The sequence below is a fragment of the Sceloporus occidentalis genome, unplaced genomic scaffold (genome assembly GCF_023333645.1).
Source record: "Sceloporus occidentalis isolate IW3139 unplaced genomic scaffold, rSceOcc1.0.p SCAF_25, whole genome shotgun sequence".
Classification (NCBI taxonomy): domain Eukaryota; kingdom Metazoa; phylum Chordata; class Lepidosauria; order Squamata; family Phrynosomatidae; genus Sceloporus; species Sceloporus occidentalis.
The window spans coordinates 1,867,318-1,891,632 of NW_028317005.1; the positions used below are offsets into that span (position 1 = coordinate 1,867,318).

The window sequence follows — 24,315 nt, forward strand, 5'->3', positions numbered from 1 at the left end:
CAGGTCCCCGTACGCAATCTCCGTAGTACCGAGTCCGACTGAGAGAACCTAGGCCACGCCCTCACTTCTCTCACCAGCATGTGACTCTCATTAACGCATCACGTGAATAGCGGGGGGGTGGAGAATGGGCTGAAATGGTTAACCCTATCCAGCTATCGCGCTGCCTGCAGCCACGGTGAGACTACAAGTCCCATGATTCCTAGCGGGAAGGCTCACGGGAATTGTAGTCCAGCAAACCCTACAGTAGAGTAACACCACAGTAAAGCGTTTCTATATGATTACAGGACGTTGCGCGATGTTCTAAATCCTTTATAGCCGAGTGTGACAAACAACAGTAAATGCACTGACCTTAACGTGCAGTCATTGCTGTGTTACTTGTTATCATTCCACAGTCTGCATATACATTACCCCGTGGTAGCGGTCACTGTTGTGTTTTTCTGATTGGTTGGCGCCACGGAGGCGCTCTGTGATTGGCTGCATAGTCCTGGCTGTGGTTATCGTTTTGAAACCGCGGGCGACTGCGTGTCGGAGTAGCGCGGACTGGGCGAGTTTGCGTCAGCTCCTTGCGGTGTACCTGGGTTTCTGCGCATGCTGATGAAGGGCCTCGTACCATTGGCGGTGTAACACCAGTCTCCTTCTTACACCTTAACCCTAAACCAAGATGTCACGGATGTTTATGAGGTAAAGGCCATTATCAGCGCGCGCTGGGTATTATCGCTGCCCCTCCCCCGTTATATTTCCCTGCTGGATTATAATACGCTGTGAGGAAGCATCACCAAGGCGTACTTAAGGATCTATTCACTAAATGGAGAGCTGACAGGAGAATTTTGAATTTAGCTCTTTGACTTCATTATGTGTTGTGGAGAGCTAAGCACAATGAGCTTCTGCTGAGGGAGCACTTGACTGGCCCTGCATAATGTATAATTAAACCAGTGAGATTTCTTCAGGCTTCCTAGACATCACATTATACATGGCCAGCTCAGCAATTCTTCCTGGAGAAACCAGCTAATATTGTCCCTTCATAATGAATAGGTAAGCGAGGGAGTTGCAACTACAGTCTAGTGAATAAACCCCTTTGTGTCATAAATATGTAGATCACGCTTATGGCTTCCACGGCGGATCGCTGTCTGATGGCAACTTGGTGTTAAAAAAGAAATTGAATGTTATAAATGAAGTAATAGAAGTATAAAGTCCTAAGGGAACGTATCTTATTACGGTACTTGATAGATAGAATGTGGCGGCAGATTTAAGCCGTTCGGCCCACCTTGTCTGCCCATTTTTCTTCCTGTAAAGACTCTGACCTTAACCAGTCCGTGATCTTGTCTTAGATTGTGGATTAAACATGAATTTCCCTCACTCTATCAGCCTCTACCACTTCTGATGAGAAGCTTCTGATCCTTTCAGTTAAAATTCTACTCTTATTCCTTACTCCTGCAGGGGATCCGCTTGGAAATTTTTACAGTCGGCTCAGTTTGGAAGAACTGGGAACTCTTCGCCATTTTCTTCTCCGAGTAACTTATTTTTCAACTTTGAGCTGGACGACCAACTTTCTGCCGATGATTCAACGTCAGCGGAAGAAGATCTTGATTCTTCGGTGCTGTTTGGATCATTGAGAGGCAATGTTGTTGGTTTGCGGTATTACACGGGAACGGTACGCAGAGTAAAAATATGTCATCGGAAGAATCTATGTGGCAAATGGACAGAGATCCAATCTAAATATATTATGACTTTTAAATACCTCGGTGGGCTTGAAACAGATGGCTGCTATAATATATCTCTTTTCGTTGTTTAAGGTCAGCAATAATGAAATGGTTGCTCTTCAAAGGGAGCCCAGCAACCAGTACGATCGACATGCAGTGAAAGTCAATAATATCAACGGTGACCAGGTTGGTCACATTAAGAAAGAATTGGCTGCAGCTTTGGCCTATGTCATGGATCGTAAGCTGGCGAGGATTGAAGGGTAAGCGATAAGTTTGAGGAAGACTACCGTACATATGAAGGGTTAAATGAGCCAATAAAATACCCTTTTATTAAAGAGGAACTAAGCATATGTGCCTTGTAGGAAAGTAAGTTTTGTACAGTAGTTCTGCAAAGGCATTCAGTAGACTTACGTTGGATGGTGTATACTGTGCCTTATCGCTGTTTTTCCTACCGGGCCTTCCACAGCACACATGGACGCAGCCTCTGTATGTCCTGTCAGAGACTGGCTCCGTTCACCACGGAAATCCGAAAGCTAAGCATCCCAGTTCCCGACCAGTGACAATATACTCTGAGTGGGAACGCCGTGTGCTGCACCAGAGTATATTGTCACTGGTCGGGAACTGGGATCCTTAGCTTTCGGATTTCATAACCCGAGTTTGGAGTGGCATTTTTGTGAGCTATGTCTGGAGGCTTCTGAGGTTTCTCGAGCCTTGTGTTATTACTCCTTAATTCATCTTTGGCTTCCTACACTTTTTCATTATTCCTGAATGATGGAAGTTGGGAAATATTGAATGTATTTACTGTATTGACAGGGTAGTGCCATATGGGGCAAACAATGCTTTCACTATGCCGGTAAATCTGAGCTTTTGGGGAAGACCAGAAAACAAGCAGGCGGTTTTAGACCGGATGAAAAAACATGGATTCAAACTCGGACCCCTTCCTGCCGGTGAGTACTGTTTGTCTTTTTTGTTTTTTGAACATGTACTGTTAAAAGGGGGCTTCTAAGCCAAACTCGTTTGAACATAGATCAATACCTTAATCTACTCCTTATTTAAAAGTCAAGTGGACATATTATTAGCAATTACAGATGATTTCATGGCATATGCTTATTTCTTACATTTATGTCCTTGGAGTAAATTTAAAGTTCATCTCAGAATACAAACCGATTAAACAATGTTCCCGTTGTGTGCTTCAGACTCATAGAACACCCTAAAGCAGTTAAGGTGAACCAATGGGCGCGCCAAGGCCTCTGTTGTAGCACATGGCCTGGTTGACGGCAGCCTGGTTAGTTTTCTTAATCGGCCCAAAAATAAATGTACATGCAGACCTCCCTGCTATTGATACTGAGTGCTGGCGTATGATGTAATTTCGTGACATTTCTGGCCAAAATAAATGGTGTCTGCCAAGCTGTATGACATAAGTGGGTGTATGCGTGTAAGTGAGTGTGCGTAATTTCTTTCTTTCTGGAAGATAAAAACAACATTGCGCTACACCAGTGATAGGCATCAATATGCTGTGTTCTGCAACTTGGTTTCATGAAGCAAATAGACAATAGAAGACATAATTACTGTCTGTCCTTACGTGACCAATTTGAATGGAACGGCCTGTATTTGGACTGGGTTACCTAAAAATCCTAGCCTGAGTTAGATAAACCTACATTAAAAATATGTTACTGATTTATGAGTATCGCATCTATTATCTGTCTTTTTTTTTTTATTTTTTTGTTAAATTTACTTTTCAAAGGTTCACAGTTCAGCTCTGGATCAGGACAGGGTTACAGTGGTCCTATTCTACCAGCTGTGCAAATGACTACTGAACAGGTTTGTTCTGTAATTACTTTACCAGAAAAAATGTTTTTGCTTTTTTTTTTTTTTTTTTGTATTTTTTTTTTTTGCTAGGGCAACCTAAAGATTCACTCACTTCTAGTAAAACATCTGAACAGCAAAAGCCTTAATATTTATGTATTATTTCTCTAACCGTTTTTCCCATGGGAAGGCAGGCTAGGTTTTGCGAGCCGATCAGCAGCCCCTCTACACCACAGAAAATAATTTTCTAGAAGCAATAGTGGCGAGGGGACCTTAACATGCCCCATGTGCAAGAGACATGGTTAGTATGTGGGGACCACTTTGGTAACTGTGCATGGTTTGCACTAAAAGGGTGAAAGGTCCAGATGCACCCAACCTTTTATGTGAGAAAACAATGAAACAATCTGACTTTGCGTCGCTGATTCCTGTTTTGGTGACATCTGAGTAGGATCCGCGTGTCAGCAGAGACTGACGTGTTTCCACTCTAAACGCACATCCATGCTTGGCCACACAGAGTGGAGGCCTTGTGGTTATCAGCCTTGCAGAGTGGTTCAAATACACAACAGGATACAAGAACACTGAATAGCCTTTTTTTACATGACCATTTCATTATTGTCTTGATTCTTTTATAAAACCAAAATATGTTGGCGTTAACATTGACTGTAGCTGGGTCAGACGAGAGCCGCAGTGTTGTCAGGTGATTCTTCTATATTTCTTATATCACCCATAAGTATATATTTTCCCGCATGCTTTTTGTTGTAGATATTGGTAATGGTAATGTTGTGCTGTAGGTAAGTCGTGGGTGTTTCATGTCGGCCCACTTGTCAGGTAATCTTGTATCACGTTGTGTGCGAGAACAAGAAATGCGCAAGGCCCTGTCAACAAAATGCAACCTACGAGGGTTGAATGTCGTAATCTAAACCGCGATAACTAATAGAGAAGGAAAATCCCTTTACAGCATTATGTTAAAATATAATGATATGGGGGATTAAATCTTTGCTTATTATATGCCACTTTTTGCTTAAACCATGCGTGTGGGATAAGATGTTTTTCATTTTCACTTAACTAAACAAAAGTGTTCATGTATTTGCTGATTTGTTTCAGTTAAAGACAGAGTTTGACAAACTATTTGAAGACCTGAAGGAAGATGACAAAACCCGCGAGTTGGACCCCTCTGAGGTAATGTCTAGTGATAAGCTCAGAAAAACAAATAGCTGACAATGCATTCCCAGTGAAGCTGCCGGAGTGAATACTGTACGTCGGCATTGCGTTAGTATACATATTTTCTATCAGAAGGAACAATGTGAGATGCTTGTATTGGGGTCTACTTGTTCTGCTCTGCAAGCGATCCAGGATTTAAGAGCGTGCGTGAAATGCAGATCGGGGAGAAGAATGTGAGCTATACTTTTTGAAGTCAAAGCTGAATTTGGATTGGATTCGTAGATTTATCAGTCAGAAGAACAAATTCAAATTCTAGTTGCTGATGAGAATATGTCTTGAAAATTTTAAACTTCCCTCTGAAATGAAACTTAAAGTACCCAGAATTAAAAACAATAAAAACCATACAACTCTGATGGTATCCCTCAGTCTGCTGAACCAGATATGTGTATCACGTAATGTTCATTATAAGTACGTCCGTAGCGCTGTTTTATAATAGGGGGCAGTGGAAATATTTAACATTGTTGCACATTTAACATACATTGATTTCTCATCATCATTTTCTGTAGGCCGTACAAACAAACTTGCTTCCTCACCAAAGGCAAGCTTTAGCTTGGATGGTTTCCCGCGAGAACAGCGATGAATTGCCACCGTTTTGGGAACAAAGAAGTAATCTGTATTACAACACACTCACTAATTTTGCAGAAAAAGAAAAGCCTGAAACCATCAAAGGAGGGATCCTGGCAGATGACATGGGTCTAGTATGTATATTTATATAGAATTATACTGAAGATTTATTTGCGTGGCAAGTGGGTTGAGTAACTTATTGATTACTGAGATTTGTACTGGCAGATGCTTATATTATCTAAAAATGTTTATGCACATTATCAACCCAGGAGGTAATAGCAGGTTCCACAATCTGGCCCATTCAGCAGCTGAATTATAGAATGACTTCAATAATTTGTTTGTAAGCGTAAATTGGGTTAATAGACTGTATCATCCTTGTTACTGTCAGAAACGAAGAAGTTCCTGTAGGAGAATATGTCGTTAAATACAGTATGTGTGTGTGTGTATGTGTATATATATATATATATATATATTAGTGCACCCAACTTGAGCTAGGTTTATTTGATCTGTATAAAGCCTGTTTATTTTATTGATGCATTCATTCATGGTTTTGTTGTTGTAGGGTAAAACCCTTTCAGTCATCGCTTTAATTCTTACAAACTTTCATGATGGTCAACCATTTCCAGTAGTAAAGACTCAAACCGACTCAGATCTGGTATGTTTTGTGTGTCGTATTTGCCAGCTGGCTTTTTTCTGAATAATTAAATTAAATCACTGCAGAAAGTAAATTGGGTAGAGGTAACATTTATCCTGGAGAAGAAATTCTTTTGGAGTCTAGAAGGATTTTTTTCACATGATTATATTTTCTCATGCAATTCTTATTTCTAATCAGCATGTGCTAAGAGACCCATTATACTCTGCTTATGGTGTACAAAATGTTAGCAGAAATGAACCATGAACCATAGTTTTTAACTCCTTTTTTTTATGTGGCAGAAATTATTGTGCATCTTCTTATTATTTATTATCTTTTTTTTTTTTTTTTTTTTTTTTGGCTGGAGAAATAAATAACAGAAAAGTGATTCTACCATTAGCAGCCGTTTAATACATAATACTGCAATAATATGCCTTTCATGACAGTTCACCTCAGTATCCAGAACAGATATAATGATTCTCATGCTGTTTCGCAGAATAAGAAGTATGAGGAAAATCTATTGACATCAGAAAAAAAGCAAAGGGGTAAGTACGTTACGTTGTTTTTAGTTTCTCACTTCTCAAGAGTACTGATTTTCTGTTTCAAGAGAGCCTTTGCAAATGCGATTAACCTGCACCGCAAGTCTGTATGGTGATCTTCGTATGTTCTAATGTGTTTTAGGAAGCATTGGACTATTAGCATGTTGTATTTCACTTTCCTTTAATAGGATTCATTTAAAAGGTAGATTAATTCTTTATAGGAGGGTTTCGCCTTCTGGGTATTAAGGGTTGAGCTTAATCAATCCTTGGCACAACCCCTGATTTGTTGTTTATGAACGCAGTAAAGAATAAAGAAAAAAGAGGAAATCCTTCAAGCAGCAAAAGTAATACTTGCCCACCTGATAACTCGAGTAGTCGCCCACAAAGGTACAGCATAACTCGTTTACTTTTCTAAATGTTTCCCCCACTTTCTCATTTTTAAACTGTCTGTTATGTTATCTTTTGCTTGGGTTCATTAGATTTTACCCAGAACACCTAGCTCCTGTTCGTGTCAACCCCTACCAAATGCTTTTCTTATTTGTATCAGATCAACCCCTTAAGGACCATGGTTCTTTTTTTTAGCATCTTTGCTATCTTTTTTAAGCACCATTTCCCTCTCTTTCATTTAGGTTTACCACTCAAGTAATATATACATACCGTTATGTGCTATTTAAAAAAAAAAATATTATTAAAGAAAAAATGCCCCCTGATATGCCACTTTGCCTACTCCCTAGATTTGCCCCCCCCCCCCGCCGACTGGCTGCCTGCGCGATGCACGTAGACAACCTCTGGTGCCAGCACTTCTGCCGGGGCTTTTATGGTGGAGGTTATGTCATGCCGGTGCTCCACCATAGAAGCCCCAGTGGAAGTGTCGGCAGCGTAGGTTGTCTACGTGCATTGCGCAGACAGCCACCGGCTGCTGGAGTGAAGGATCCAGGTCCCCTGCAGCGCTGCGGGGAGGGGGGGGTTTGGATCTTAACCCTGCTACTTAGCCGCTTAACGTGATTCGGGTGATAAGAACTGTGCATCCTATCCCATATGCCATCATATATCATTCTTTTTAGACATGACTGGGTTAAAATCGGCCCATGTTCATGTAAATTGTATGGTCCACTAAACACGGAAAAGCAATCATGATGTAATAAACGAAAGGGTTTAAAAATATCAGCAGGGGGTGTCCAAACAGCCTTCCTCCATAGTATACTAGCATTATTTTTTTGGAGATTACATTGTCATGTTCATTTTATTTATTTATTTATTTTGAGGTGGTGATTTGCCTTCTCTGCTACATGACTTTGCTTGTTTTATTTCCCAGACGACAAACCAGGAAAGCCAAATATACTCTCAGCAGTGACTCTGAAGAATTAGAGGACTGGATTCCTCCAAAAATTAAAGGTACGTCGCAAAAACAAAACCCTGTAATGCAGGATATCACATGTTCGCCATATGTCGTTTTACTACCCAGACATATGTTGGATTACTCCGTATCGTCAAAACTCGGTGAGCTTTGTGTAAAATAGACGGATGAAATGCACATTAAAGGAGAAAAAAAAAAAAGTCACACTTGTCGGATCATGTAAAGTTCTGCCATGTGTATATTTAAAAATAATATAACGTGTTTTTTTTTTACTTTTGGTTGAGTTCTTAGTGTTCTGGTTTGCTTGTTTATGTTTAGTTTCCAAAGCTTGCAGTCTTCAAGATGATGAGCAGTTTGCTATGGCTCTGTCTGGGCAATGTTTTACAGCAAAGAAGAAAGCCAAGGCTAAAGGTATGATTATATTATTATTGTTGTTGTTATTATTACACGGGGAGAACACAACATTAACCCCTTCGCGACCTTTGCCGGTTCAGGACCGTCATAACAAGAAGGTCACTAAATGACCTTTGACGGTCCTGAACCGTCAAAAAATTAAATAAGCTTAGAAAGTGATCAAGGATCACTTTCTTCGCTTAAACGGCCTTGCTGCAATGCCTCGATGTCGAGGCATTCAGCAAGGCCGAGATCGGCATCGGGGGCCATGTCTGGCCCCTCCCGTTTTAAAAGCGTTTAGGAGGCGATCAACGATCGCCTCCTAAACTTAAATGGTGTCGCTGGAATGCCTCGATCAGGAGGCATCCAGCGACACCAAACACTTACCTCTAGGTGGGCTGTGACCGCTCCGGAGAGCGGTCACAGCCGCCGCTGCCGGTGATCTTCGCCATCAAGCAAGATGGCGGCGGCCCGGGAAATAAAACAATAGAGACGAAAAAGTTCGCTAGAGGGTCTCCAGACCCTCTAGAGAACTGGCTCCACTTGCTGGTTGAATACAGGTACTGCATTCAACCATGCAAGTCAATGGAGCCCAGCTTTCTAATCACTATGTGATTAGTAAAATATTCAAAAAAAAAAAAAATATGGAAAAAAAAAATAAAAAAAAATGTGCTAACATTTAAAAATAATTATGCAGTGATGTCACTAGATGAACCATCCAGTACCAGCAAAATGTGTAAAAAAAAAATATAAAAAAAGTATTAAAAAAATAAAATTAAATTAAAAAATAAAGTTTATTATTTTGAGCAAGTGCTAAAATTTCTCAAAAATCTCAACAAAGAGTTAAAATAAAAGCACTTCAAATACCCAAGGGGTGTCTAATATATAAAAAAATGGCTGATGGGGTAAATTGGAGTGGCTGAGCTCAAAGATAGGGCATAGGTACAGACTGACCAAAATGGAGAAAAAAAGCGCACTTCCCAAATGTGGCATTTTAAATCTGAAACAACCCGACAAACTCATGCATGTCGGGTATCACTGCACTCAGGAGATGTTCCTGAACACACATTGGGGGGGTGTTTGACAGTGGCATATACCAGAACCTGTATATCTATACCTAAAGTACAATTTGTGTGAAAAAAAAAATAAAAAAATTACTATTACAAAGTTTGACAAAGTGTAGTTCTATAATTGGTGCATGGAAAGGGTTAAAATAACAGCATTTGGAATACCCTGGGGTGTCTAGTTTTCAAAAATATATGGTTTGAATGGGTTAAATTGAGTTAACCGGCTTCAAAGATATTCCAAAGAGGAGAGGGAGGCACAATGACCAAATGACCACCTGAATTACGCATGCCCCAAAAGTAGCCTTTTACCAGCCAAACAATCTGACAAACCCATGCATGTGGGGTATCGCTGTACTCAGGAGATGTTCCTGAACACACATTGGGGTGTTGTTTGACAGTGACATATACCAGAACCTGTATATCTATAACTAAAATACAATTTGTGTGGAAAAAAAAAATAAAAAAATTTACTATTACAAAGTTTGACAAAGTGTAGTTGTATAATTGGTGCATGGAAAGGGTTAAAATAACAGCATTTGGAATACCCTGGGGTGTCTAGTTTTCAAAAATATATGGTTTGAGGGGGTTAAATTGAGTTAACCGGCTTCAAAGATGTTCCAAAGAGGAGATGGAGGCAGACTGAGCAGATTTGTTAAAAAAGATTTGGAAATCATAAAACGCTGCTTGTACTTATTGCCCTATAACTTACAAAAAACAGCAAAAAAACATAAAAACATTGGGTATTTCTAAACTCAGGACAAGTAGTAGAATCTATTTAGCTAGTTTTTTTACTTGCTTTTTTAGGTGAGTAAAAGATTTTTCAAATAAAAGTCATAAAATGTGTTTTTTTTCAATTTTTCACCATGTTTTTTTAATTTTTTTTATAGTAAATAAGATGATACGATCAAAATAATGGTATCTGAAGAAAGCCCATCTTGTCCTGAAAAAAACAATATATAACTTATGTGGGTACACTAAATGGGTGAGGAGAAAATTACAGCTGAACACAAGCACCACAAAAGTGTCAAAACAGCCTCGGTCCCACAGGGTACAAAACGAAAAATGAGCCCGGTCCTTAAGGGGTTAACAGCATTAAAATTAACAATATTCAAAACACAACAAAAATGAGCAAAGATGAGACAGACTGATACATAAGGATAAGATCGCCCCGCTGTTGTGAGTTTCCCGTCACAGAGGAGTTTAATAGTACGGTTCAGGTCTCGTAACACACACGATAGCTGAATTCATTCCTCCTTTTTAAAATGCACAACTGTTTAGTAGACACACAGAATTTGACACAAGATAAGAACCTTTCAACCTATCTAGTATGTTTGTTTTTCCTGATGTAATTGGCCTTGTCATAGATTCAGGATAGCTTAATGTTTATGCCATGCATCGCTGTATAAGCATCTACCACTTCTGATGGGAAGCTGTTCCATTGATCTACCACCCTCTTGGTAAGCTAAAAATATGTTTTGTGTGTTATTTTTAACTCCTAACCTCGTAAATGTTGATTATTTTTTGACATTGCCTTGCTAAATGATGTATGGGCATTTGCCCAAAACAGAACTCTGTGCCCACGGGGCAGCACTTGTGCTCTTAGGCCAGTCTAAAATTCTTCAAACAGGGCTGGTCTGACTTGGACTGCCCAACACTTGATGTCTGGAACACGGCAGGGTCAAGAAATGTGATGTGACCCAGTGTTGATTTTTTGTTTGTTGTTATTTTTGCACGTATGTGCACTAGTGCGCATGTTAAGTTAGTGTGTTGAGAATGATTTGATTGTCTGATTAGTTATTTGATTCATCAGATGCATAGTTTTTTTTTTGTTTGTTTGTTTTATTTATTAAAATGAAGATTTGAGTTTTGTTCAGTTTTTATCCACTCACTAAATCCAACAAACTTTCCCAGCAGGGACCATTATCCCAAAATGCCTTTCAAAAAGTACATCTGGGAAGCGACCAAGAACAACGCTCATTGTATGTCCGCTATCAGTGCTGAGTAACTGGATTGTAAGTATGCTTGATTTCTCGGTTTTTTTTTTATGTTACATGCAGGTTCAAGTTAGAAATGGCAAAAAAATCCAGTCCCAGCGCTTTTCACTAGACTTTGCCAATTTAGGCCATTTGTGTGTATAATCAGTGGGTAAAACGCACAAAAATCTGTATTGGTTATTATTAGTGGGAAATGTAACGGCTGAAAGGCATGAATTGTCAGTCACACATCAGCGGTTGTTATCATTTGGACTTGTTATATGTTATGTTACACGTGTTTGCACAGCATGATCCTTCTTTGTATTCTATCACACAGGACCAGTTTGAGCAGCATGTAAAACCCGACGTGCGTCTGAACATCTACGTATATTACGGTCCTGAACGTAGCAAAGATCCCGGAGTGCTTTCTTCGCAGGACGTTGTTCTGACGACATACACGGTTGTGACACACGACTATGCCGTAAGTGAAGCGTGCCGGTGGATGAACGGGGAGCTCGCAGACCTTTTATTATTTAGCAAATCCTTTGCTCTTTTATTCTACATTCAACAAACTTTTATAGGTATATTTTAGTATCATACATTGTTATATGTTTTAGAGTTTATTTAGTTTAATGTCCCAGACAGGCTCACAAAAAGGCCTACTTATGTACTTTAAAATAATCAGCGGGAGTGCTTTCTTCTCACGCGCAATAAATATGAGCCTGCCCTGTTGGGTACGCAGGCTTTTCATTGAATGTCTACTCAGTGGGTCACTTTGGGAGAAGATATTTTTCCAATGTCACCAAAATAATGAGGAAACAGCTTAGTGTTGATTTCTCGTTAAAGCTGTCGCTGAGGAATTTTTTTTTTTTTTGTCCTGTGTCAGGAAGGGATATATTTTTAATTCAGCAATAATGGTGAAGTTTTAGTACCGTGGGTAGTGCCTTTCATTCAGGTAATAAGTCTATATGCCTGTTTTCTTGATCTATATGACGGCTTGAGATGCTGTACCCAGAAGGCAACGACTACTATAGGGGAGTTGCTGCACTCTATTAATTATTATATCAGGGGGCATTATTAGCTGGCATTGTCTGTTGGGAGACAGATCCGCGTGTGGGCAGTCTTTCACTACTCCTGCAGAGGGTTAATGTCACTAGGATGGATGCGTAGGCTCGATAAGATGCCCCTCCAGAACAGTTTCCTGGCCCTTCATCCTCACCGGCAGGGCGACAGCTTGTCTAGGAAGAGTGTACTAAGGGAAAAATGTCCTTATGTCATTGTTCAGATTTGTGGTTGTTTTCCCTGGAGCTTGTTGCAGGAACATGGGGACAAAATGATACCGGGCTCCATGCCCCGTCTGATCTACATTTTAACTATACCTTTTGGCTGTTTGGTGCCTTTAGGTGATACGTATTAATAGTGGGAGCAGTGAGAAGATCACCTGTCGGCATCCAGTCTCGGTTGAGACAATGGCTGACGTCAGATAAACCTCTATACGAGGGTTACCAGCTTGTTAAAAACAAAAACCACAGGATCCTTAATATCAACTGTCATTTTCTTGCTGAAAAGCAAGACCTTTAACTTTTTTCTTTATTCCATGAGCTAATTCAGTGTATTGTTTCTGGTCTAGAACATAAGTGAAAGCCCGTTACATAAAATGAGGTGGCTAAGGGTGGTGTTGGACGAAGGGCACACCATCCGAAATCCAAATGCACAGCAAACGAAAGCAATCCTCGGTTTAGACGCTGAGAGACGATGGGTGCTGACAGGTACGGCTTGCATGTTTTTGTTGTGTTTCATTCTAGCGGTTAAATAACGGAAATCAATGTATGAAACGAGGGGTTAATTAAAATGTTCTTGAATTCTTTATCGAGACAAAACAAGGGTATCGTCGGCGTAACTTGTCCGCAGCTTATTCTTGCATTATGTTATCTTGACGACGCAGGTACCCCAATCCAAAATTCACTGAAGGATTTGTGGTCCCTCCTGTCTTTCTTAAAACTGAAGCCGTTCACTGACCGACAATGGTGGCATCGTACGATTCAGAGACCGGTGACCATGGGAGACAGAGGAGGACTTGGGTAAGAACACGAGAAATACAATCCTATAAACAAAAAGTTTAATATCATTTTTAGCTGGCTGGGTCTGAGTTGGCTTTATAAACTTGTACGCTATACTGAATGTTTTTATAGCCTCATAATAGCCCACTTAGAATCCTTTCTTATGTGTGAAAAGGGGGTTTTGTTTGTACATATTCTTTGAATGTTTTAGCCCACTATGAGCATCCTGAAGAGTCACGAAGAAGATCTAATTGCAATTTGAAGTTCAAGGCAATGAGAATATTTTTATGCCGAGTATTTGTGAAGAACAAGATAAATGCTATAATTCCCCAAATACAGGCAGTACAAACATCTTGTCACACTGCTGTCTTCATACAAAGTGCAGCCTGCATGGCGTTTATAAATAGGCCTTTATTCTTTGTCTAGCCGGTTACAAGCCCTCATTAAGAACATCACTCTGCGGAGAACAAAAACCGGAAAAATCAAAGGGAAGCCGGTGCTGGAATTGCCAGAGCGGAAAGTGTTTGTTCAGCACATCCAACTGTCGGATGAAGAAAGGCAAATATACGAGACTCTAAAGAACGAAGGCAAGGCCGTCATTAGCAGGTAAGGCACAAATATGTCTTCGACTGCGGTAGAGCCGAATAATGAGGTTTGGATGACCTTTTTTTTTTATAGTTCTAATAGAAAATGCGTATTAGTTATGACAAGAAAATGTGCACAAGTGCTAACAGAACACCTTTCCGTGTGTACTTCTAATTTGTAGGGTTAGTTTTGGTTTTAAAATTTCAATATGTGCCAGGATTCCAAAGATTTATTTTCTAACACTTCTTCCTTCCCTTTATTTGGTAAACATGGTGTCCTTAATTGATTTCTAGGATTATTGTTCCAAATGTCAATTGACCTTTAATTAACCACTTTTATTGCACTCAACATCGTTCAAAGAAGAGAGATTTTACCAATTATGTAAATTGAATTTGTCTGGGCTTCACGCCTCATCTTTATTGGGGATGTTTTTTGCAAGCAGCGTAATAAAAATGGTGGTTTAAATCTGAATTTTTTGTTAAGTATCCAGCAAGTGGCCATAGAGTACATTGACATTACCGTAGGAAAGAAGAAAAAAACATATAAAAAAAAAAAAAAAAAAAGCAATAAATATTTTTTCTTTAAACCTCATCCTTTTTATACTTATAGGGGGTTTTAAAAGTAGCCCTTGCAATGCTGGTGAATATTTAAGTTGACAACCAAAGAGTTGCATTATTTTGTGTTCAACTGCAAAAAAACCTGTGCATATCCTTTGTGTATTAAGTTAGTTTAGACCTATATTAGAAAATATGACTAAACGTTATCTCTTTAAGACATGTTATACTGTTGTACATCATATTGAATAGCTTAGAAGAGGTTGCTTCCTTTTGATCTCTATGTAGCTCTGTTTTTTTTAGTTTTTTTTTTTTATAAGTATGAGTTTAGACAGCATTTATCTGGGTAATTCAGTTTTTGTGGGGTGTATGGAATCTCTTCATCCATTCCTAATTGTGTGTTGACCGTTGCGGATCGAAGGCTGCTGTTCTGAACTGTCACGGCGTGTCTTTTAGGTACTTCGATGAAGGAACGGTTCTTGCTCACTATGCAGATGTCCTCGTTGTGTTGGTCAGATTGAGACAGCTTTGCTGTCATCCTCATCTTGTCTCAAACACCTTGTCATCCATTACTTCTACAGGTTAGTGTTTGTAAAAATTCAGGTGCTTACGTACAAAATTCATATGAATAAAAATACAGATGAGGTCATGTGCAATTTCCCCACTTCAGTTGTTAATAGTTGTATTAACGGCAAAGACCAATAAACCCAGGGCTTGACAAATTTGTTGTGAATCTAGATGCCAGCTAAAAAAGTTAGGAGCCAGGATTTTTTTAAACTAACAGTTGGTCAGGAGTGATCTGATCATCATCAGCCCACGTACTAAACTCACAGCATTTGACCTGGAAGCACCCTGGACTTTCAAGTCAGTGCTGGTTTTTTTTGGAATTATTATTTTTGATATATATATATATTTTTTTAACGCTTTCAATGCTGATGTTCCATTGGAACACAGCATTGACTGATATTTAGTCCCCACAAGCTTGTGGGGACAAATGTTAACCCCTGCAATGCCACGAATGTGTCATACACAATTGTGGCATTGAAGGGGTTAACGCTGCACTGTCGCTCTCATGGAACGATCAGGCAGCAGGGGGGTGTTGGGGCTGGTGTCCACACTCTTGTGGAGACCAAAGAACCCTCTCCCCCTGTTCCTGAAGCTGCCTCTGGCAGCTGGGAAGCAATTGCTGGTCTATAGACCAGCCCATTGCAGGGGGGAGTCTCTGATGACTGCTGTAGGCTTCCATGCCTACAGGAATCATCAAAGGGCTTGTGGGGGCTCGTTTTTGCTGTTGCTGGTCTGCCTGGCAGACCACCAGCAGCAGAGCCCCTTACAAAATGGGAATTAACCCCTAAAATGCTTCAATCACGGCATTGAAGGGGTTAACGCTGCACTTTCGCTCTCATGGAACGATCAGGTAGCAGGGGGGTGTTGTGTCAGGTCCCCACACTTGTGTGGGGACCCAATCAACACTCAATCCTCTTTCCTGAAGATGCCTGTGGCAGCTGAAAACACGATTGCGGGTTTTCCTGCAATCGCGGTTTCAGCCTACAGAATCAGTCCGTGGGAGTGGTCTCAGGCTCGGGGGCGGGCTCGGAGTGGCTGTGCTGTCTGACCAGACTCCTGGGCAGACAGCAGCAGCAGCGCCCCCGTGAGAACAGGCTGACAAACACTTAGGCACCAGGACAAAATTCTGAGTCGACTTGGCGCCTGGGATTTGTCGAGCCCTGAATAAACCAAATTACTCTTTGAATTTATTTAAATACGTTGGCACCCCCATTTAAATAGAATGGGGAGTTTTTCCCTTGCACATAACAGTATTTGTCCTGGTGGGGTGTTTGCCATCACAACAAAAACGACAATGTCCTTTGGCGGAGCTGCCAGACTTTGTGTTTTGTCGTTATCAGCTCGGTCAACTGGACGCTGACTAAATGTGATGTGTAAACGCCGGGTTCAACAAAAGGTACACAGCTGCTATCGCCATTCAGCAGAAATACAAAACTGCTAGGGATGTTACCTTACAGCAAAAAAAAAAAAAAAGCATAATTCTAGCTTCACTGTGACGTTCCAAAGATTCGCTGGATTTTACCAAGCATAAAGTCACATTGTATATATCCTATTTTTTTTGTAAACTTTTAGGCAATGCCACCCCAGAAGAGTTACGGGAGAAGTTGGTGAATAAGATGAAGATTGTTCTGAGTTCTGGCTCGGATGAAGAATGTGCGATTTGTTTGGAATCTCTGAGCATGCCCGTTATAACCCTCTGCGCACACGTGTTCTGCAAACCGTGCATATGTCAGGTCATACAGAGCGAGCAGGTCAGTGTCGTGTTCAATCCCACTTGTACTCTTTCAGGAGAGAACGGGATCGAGGTATTTTACCCACCGCCAAGGCATTTAGGTGTTTGCGAGGAAGGGTTTATTTAAGGGATTTCTTATTCCTGACCAAGATATGATTTGCTGTCCCCTCTATGCTGAAGGGAACGTGGAGATCAAGGGTCTTCGTATTTGGTAGTTTTGGCCAAAGCTAAGAGGCTTGTGGAAAGGTGTTTTCTCCCTGTTAGGGAAAGTTATTCAGGCCCCTGTGGTATATAACAATAAGTTTGAATTACTGAACCCCATTCCTGAGGAGACAACCACAAAACTAACTAAAGATTGTGGGTTATATGATACTAGTCATTAAGTTGGTAATTACCAGACATTGGGAAGATAGGCAATCTCTAGGGATGCAAGAAGCGGCCGAAACAATGAATGGCATGCAAATGACGATGGAGATGTTGCAAAACCTTTTCAACACACTGCAGACATATGACAACGTTTGGGCTGAACAGCCATCACAACTAGTTTAACAGAAATATACAAAACACAGCCTGGGCTTTTAGGGAGGAAAGCATTGCAGCTGCAGTCCCACGTCTGTGCTAAAAGTATTGCCACAAACCCTTAATATTTGGACTGCTCAGTGGGCTTGTTACATGTGCGTTATGGGCGCGTTTTATAAACTGCATTTATTAACCTGCCGAGAAAAGAAGTAAGATTTCTATTAACTACAAAAGTAAATAAACAAATGCAAACCAGCCTGAAAACCAAAGCAGACCAATGTTTCATAATGTTGCTGTATGAGAGGGCAGTGGCACAATCGCCTATTACACAATACAACAGACATGGGGCACAACCGCCTATTACACAATACAACAGGCATGGGGCACAATCGCCTATTACACAATACAGCAGACATGGGACACAATCGCCTATTACACAATACAACAGACATGGGGCACAATCGCCTATTACACAATACAACAGACATGGGGCACAATCGCCTATTACACAATACAACAGACATGGGGCACAATCGCCTATTACACAATACAACAGACATGGGGCACAATCGCCTATTACACAATACAACAGACATGGGGCACAATCGCCTATTACACAATACAACAGGCATGGGGCACAATCGCCTATTACACAATACAACAGGCATGGGGCACAAGCGCCTATTACACAATACAACAGACATGGGGCACAAGCGCCTATTACACAATACAACAGACATGGGGCACAAGCGCCTATTACACAATACAACAGGCATGGGGCACAAGCGCCTATTACACAATACAACAGACATGGGGCACAAGCGCCTATTACACAATACAACAGACATGGGGCACAATCGCCTATTACACAATACAACAGACATGGGGCACAATCGCCTATTACACAATACAACAGACATGGGGCACAATCGCCTATTACACAATGCAGGGTTGAGTTGATTTTCTGTGGCCATACTCAAGTGTGGTGATAGATTTATTCGTTAGGCAGGAGTTTGCAGTTTAAACTCGCCACTGTGTTGTGAAGCGGCCGCTCCGGTGAGCTTCTCCTGCAACAAGCGCTCGGCGGCTCCTGCATAAAGCATGGTTATGAGTACTATTTTCTGGGAGGTCGCTGCAGTGATTGAATCATGCATTATACGCGGATAGGTCATCGCTTCTTACGAGGAGAAGCTTGTCAGGGTCAGCTCCTTACAATCCATAGCAAAGACAGTTGCCCGCATATCAATCCCACAGTCAGCGTTATGTGGTTGTAGATGCATGCGGTGCATTTCCAGCCGTATGAATGCATCGCCTGTACATATGAAATGATTAACCCCAAACGCACGTCAAATCCAAAATGATTAATTTGCTAGTATGGGATTTTAAATTGAGATACAAAAATTCTTAGTCTTACAGTGATGTAACTATAGTGGTTCCCATGGTGATTACGATTAATAAGGACTTTTCTTCCTGTAGCTTTAGTAATACATCTTCCAGTTTGCAGATTTTGAAGTTACAGATTATATATTTGTCCAATACTTACTTCATTTTTCTGTAAAACTACAGTGAAATAATTTGTGCGCTGCCATATTCCAGCCAAACGCTAAGTGCCCTCTGTGCCGAGGAGAAATACGCCGGGAACATTTGGTGGAATGCCCAGAAGAAGACACCGAATCTACGCCGAAGAAGGAGCAAAAGTGGAAATCAAGTTCAAAAGTAAGCTTTGCTGAATTAAAGACAGAGGAATTTTTTACGATTTTGGTACCCCCAGTCTTATAATGTAATTGCTTACTTTTCAGATAAATGCTTTAATGCTTGCATTGACAGACCAAAGGAACAAGGATCCCCGCATAAAAAGCATCATTGTTTCACAATTTACCAACTTCCTGACGACAATAGAAACAGCTCTCCGGTAAGATAAACTATTGTCACACGTCATCTTAACTGATTTGTGTAATTAAAAGCAGTAGTCGCGTCGCTTTTTGTTGTTACTTTTCTTTTAATAGAAATATCACTCCTTCCCCATATCTGGATTTATTTGGGCTCTAGCATGACTAGCATGTGATTTGTGTGGGAGGTTAATAGGCAGGGTTTAGTCCTGGAATCTGCATGCCTCTAATGCAGGGGTCCTCAAACTACGGCCCGCAGGCCACATGCGGCCCGCGGAGCGCATTTACCCGGCCCGCTGGGTGTTTTTTGCCTCAGGACATCCATGTGTTCCGAAAGATGCTTTCGGAACGCAAGGATGCCTCTGTGAAGTCCCTGCGGCACGCGTTTACTTTAAAAATGCGGGGACCGCCGGGAGCAGGCGCACGCAGCGACGTCACTGACGTCCCATGCGTGCACCCATGGCAACCGAGCGCCGCAATATGCCGGCATATTGCGGCGCTCAGCAGTGAAACAGCCGGCACCAGCAAGCGGCTTTTAAACACTGATGCGGAGGAGAGAGAGGGGCGCCTAGCAACCGCTCGGCGCCCCTCGTTCTCCCCCGCTTCAAAAAAAAAGTAGACATCCTTTAAAAGCCGCTCGCTGGTGCCCGCTGCTTCACTGCTGGGCGCCGAAATATGATGTCATATTACGGCGCTCAGCAGTGAAGCAGCGGGCACCAGCGAGCGGTGCAGGAAGAAAGAAGCATCGTGCTCCCGTCGCTGGACTTCAAGGTGAGGGGGGGGGGATATATAATGGGTAAGGGGGGAGAGGATATATAGTGGGTAAGGGGGGAGAGGATATATAGTGGGTAAGGGGGGAGAGGATATATAGTGGGTAAGGGGGGAGAGGACATATAGTGGGTAAGGGGGGAGAGGACATATAGTGGGTAAGGGGGGAGAGGACATATAGTGGGTAAGGGGGGAGAGGACATATAGTGGGTAAGGGGGGAGAGGACATATAGTGGGTAAGGGGGAGAGGATATATAGTGGGTAAGGGGGGAGAGGACATATAGTGGGTAAGGGGGAGAGGATATATAGTGGGTAAGGGGGGAGAGGACATATAGTGGGTAAGGGGGGAGAGGACATATAGTGGGTAAGGGGGAGAGGATATATAGTGGGTAGGGGGGGAGGGTATATTTGTTGATTTAACTTTACTTGTTCTTCATTTTAAATATTGTATTTATTCCCGTTTTGTTTCTTCACTTCAAAATAAGATATATGCAGTGTGCATAGGTATTTGTTCATAGTTTTTTTTTTTTTTTTAACTATAGTCCGGCCCTCCAACGGTCTGAGGGACCGTGAACTGGCCCCCTGTTTAAAAAGTTTGAGGACCCCTGCTCTAATGGGTTGCATACAGATTTACATGTACAACAGGACGGGGGCAGCCATTGCAAGTAAAGTACATGCGTCTTTTCTATGTGCAAAGAGGCAATCTCTGATAAATGGGGAAAAAAAATAATTAGTAGTTGTAGTATCTTTGGTACTTGAGTATCTCCCAGGTACCATCTAGTGTATTATTGGATAATACACAGGTATAGATGGTGCCCGGATAATACACACGTGTAGATCTAATGCATTGATAGGGTGCCTTTAAAGTCACAGAGATCACAAATAGAATGACTGCTTTATCAAGATGGTCATGGGTCAGACCAAGGGGCAGGTAATGTGTCAGTGAAAGCATTTTGAAATCATTACTGTGAGGCATAAAGCCAGACGCTGCCTACTTCGGATTAGATCTTGTATCTCAGACTCTACAGGGTAGAACTCGAGATCCTTGTTCGCCAACTGCATAACCTTGCATTCATTAGTCTTTCATTGCAACACAATGTTGTAAACGACCAGCCATCGGCTAATATAGGATGTTGTGAAACTGTTCTAGATTCATATTAAGCAGTTGGTTAGAAGTGCCACAATATTTAATGTTACAGACGACATGTGTAGCCCTCTGCGTGCCCTTTCAGCAGTTATGTAACCTAGTTTTATGCAGCGTAATACAGGATGGGTGCCAAGTCAGGACCGTTCATACATGCCGTGTCTGTTGCCATGGAGATCTTATACTGCCCTCATTTTTGTGCAGAGAGTCTGGCTTCATGTTTACACGCCTGGATGGCTCGATGACACAGAAAAAAAGAATAGAAGCGATTCAGTGTTTCCAGAGCAGTGATGGCGCGTCTCCCACCGTTATGCTGCTATCGCTGAAAGCTGGAGGCGTGGGTCTAAACTTGACAGCGGCTTCTCGGTTATTCTTAATGGATCCTGTAAGTATTTGTAACGGACACATGTGGTGTCTGACAGCTGTGCTCAAGGGGCGAAATATTCACAGCAATTAAATATATTTTTATATAGTACAGGAGCGCATTTCTTATACCAAAAACCAAAGCAGGAGTTTTACACAAATAGAAGGGAGCGCTCGCTCGCCGTTGGCTCCCCTTGAGCATCACTCACTGCAGCTCACACCTCACATGGATGGGGGGTTAGCTGTTTGCCGGACCGTGCTGCTTTGAATCACACGAGCCTTTTCACCATTAGGCTTCTCGCCAATTAAATTACGTAGCCAGCACAGCCCTTTTCACTGGACAAACATGCCAAAGCGAGGGACTTGATCCTACAACTCCCCCGTTCAACCAGTATACCCCAATATATGCAGCATCGTAGAGTGACGGTGATTTGAAGATGACGCGCTCCAGCAGTGAGATTTTTTTTTTTAATGCCTACACATGGCATTGTTGCATCCAATTGCTAGGAGCATTTCTTATAATACTTGAGAACAGCACTCTGTGTTGACAATAACTGGAAGACTAACCGGCTCCACGCTACATATCCTGGAGTACAGCGCATGTCCAGGAGAATTTTTTTTTTTTTATATGAAGCTCCGTATGATGCGTCGTAACTTCTAGTCTGTCAAACATTCCAATTAATTTGCTAATCTAGTGGTATATGATGGTACATTAAACATTATAGTGTCAATATACGCAGTGCTTTGTCCAAACTGTTACATTGGGGAAAGAGGGCTTTGATGGCAGACGGGAACCGTTCAGTTTATCTTACCTGCCTGCTTTTCCACTTGTAAAGAGTTAAACCTTAATCGGTCCTCAAACTTAATTTTAAGGATTGCCATATAAACGTTCTGCTTGGTCCTTACAGGCTACAAAATATTCTGTACCACCCATTAACTAAAATAGCTGGCACCAGCAGTTTGGGGGTCTTCATATGAACCTATCAACTGACAGACCTGTGCCCTATTTTAAAATGTTAAAAAAAATAAACCCCTCAATCTGTAGGCATGGAATCCTGCTGCTGAAGAACAATGTTTTGACCGGTGTCATAGACTTGGACAAACCAAGGAAGTTATCATCACCAAGGTAATTACTTCATACTGCGTGATGTAGTCAATTGTGTATAAATTACATATAATAAATTCTCATTTTATATTGTTCCCTTCAGTTTGTGGTAAAAGATTCTGTAGAAGAAAATATGCTAAAAATTCAGGACAAGAAGAGAGAGCTTGCCGCAGGGGCATTTGGAACAAACAAGCCCACATCGCGTGAAGCGAAACAAGCGAGAATCGCAGAAATAAGAACGCTTGTGGATTTATAAACATCAGCATGGACTTTCTTCCAAGTGATTGTACATGGGGTTTTTTTTTTTATATAAATAAAAGTTCATCCATTAGGTTTCACAAGATATACATTAACTTAAGCTGGTACTGAAAATTAATTTTAAGGAGTTTGCTCCCACTTCAGGTGTAAAAATGATCCTCTAGTAGTTACAGTAAAGTTACATTTCCCCAAGGGTATACATTTGAAGGTGCTGCAGAAGGACTGAACACTTTCAATAGGAATCAATTACAAGAAGCACAATTAAAAGGAATAAACTGGTATGCATCCAACTGCCAGAATGTAGAACTAATACAGCAAAAAATTATATAAAACTTGTTCAGTTAGTCTGATATCTCAAATGGCTACCTGGTACCTTCCATCTCCAGAATAGCCACATCACCTGTTTAGACATGACTTGGACACAGATGTTATCAATAGATTTGAGCAGGTGATCAGACTCCAGATGCTGCATTAGATCTGCTGATTTAGGAAGTCTGGACATGTGCAGCTTTAGGAATTTGTAACCCAACCGGAGTTCTTGCTGTTGGAAAGCCATCACATTCATAGGCTTTGGGGCAGGCACAGATGCCAGCTTGAGCTTCAGTCAAGATAAATATTTGCCCTGACTAAATGGGTGTCAGACAGCACCACGGAACAAAATCCAAATTCAAGCCACCAGCACTCTTTAGATTTAGTATCTAGGCAGGAATGTTCCATGCAGCTAGTAATATCCAGGAATATAAAAGTGACCCAAGAGCACTTCTGATTGCCCACGATATTTAATAGAGAAATATTCTTGGGTATAGGTACACAGTCTGTGTAAATTCTTGTCTTGATACTAAATCTAAGGTGTCCTGTGTTGAGGAAAATTGCATTTGGACTGAAGCCGCTTTGTTGTGGATGTGTGTCCAACCGTGGTAGGAACAAGCTTTTTTTTTTTTTTTTTTAAACCCATCTTATTCTGTTACATGCATTGTCACATCAGCCTTCATTTAAAGAGCTAGCAGCAGGCATTTAACTCCCTACCAATACCAAAGAGCAGTGGTGTACAATGCATAATGGCTGTAGTACTTAAGGAATATATTTAAATCACATACAGGGCCAGCCAAACACTTAGAGCAGAAGCAACTCACTGGATTTGAGCCATTAATGTATAGGTGAGTGAAGCCCCCCCCCCGGCCCATGAATAAACCACATTATATTGATGGCATGGGTCTACTAAGCAATGGCCAGGCAATTTTGGCCAATTGACCAGTGGGCAGATTAAGTTAGCTCAATTTGTTTAATACTGAAAGTTTACATTTTATTGGCCTACTTTAGAAAGATACCGTCAGGCTTACTAGTTTTACCAAAGTTAACTGGCTGAGACTGACTTAGCAGGCTGGGTTCCCGATGAAGTTATACCCCACATGTTTATTCTCTTACACGTTTGCAGGAGTTGCAATTTCCTCTTATTGCAGCACAACTTACCGCCACTGTTAGTTAAACCCATTGAAGGGCTAACGAGATTAGCCCTTATA

General features: G+C 41.3%; 1 protein-coding gene across 1 annotated transcript; it reads left to right on the top strand.

The window, feature by feature from the left end:
* Positions 1-661: 661 nt before the first annotated feature.
* On the top strand, positions 662-22,793 carry LOC149300249 (DNA-dependent ATPase/E3 ubiquitin-protein ligase HLTF-like). The gene is made up of 24 exons (XM_089485259.1): positions 662-681; positions 1,438-1,651; positions 1,794-1,960; positions 2,514-2,647; positions 3,445-3,521; positions 4,611-4,685; positions 5,234-5,425; positions 5,854-5,946; positions 6,419-6,467; positions 6,764-6,848; positions 7,777-7,856; positions 8,137-8,229; positions 11,193-11,290; positions 11,589-11,732; positions 12,882-13,020; positions 13,197-13,332; positions 13,738-13,917; positions 14,907-15,031; positions 16,590-16,768; positions 18,865-18,984; positions 19,068-19,180; positions 21,274-21,454; positions 22,478-22,558; positions 22,641-22,793. Exons 1-24 carry the CDS (start codon positions 662-664, stop codon positions 22,791-22,793), a joined length of 2,928 nt encoding a protein of 975 aa, XP_089341385.1.
* The last annotated feature ends 1,522 nt before the right edge of the window (positions 22,794-24,315 follow it).

What these genes read in the sequence shown, in the direction of transcription:
- LOC149300249 (XM_089485259.1), top strand. Translation starts at nt 662, where the DNA reads ATGTCACGGATGTTTATGAG. An exon ending in CTCAAACCGACTCAGATCTG is followed by an intron (nt 5,947 to 6,418) that starts GTATGTTTTGTG and finishes GCTGTTTCGCAG; the next exon opens with AATAAGAAGTATGAGGAAAA. An exon ending in GTCATCCATTACTTCTACAG is followed by an intron (nt 15,032 to 16,589) that starts GTTAGTGTTTGT and finishes GTAAACTTTTAG; the next exon opens with GCAATGCCACCCCAGAAGAG.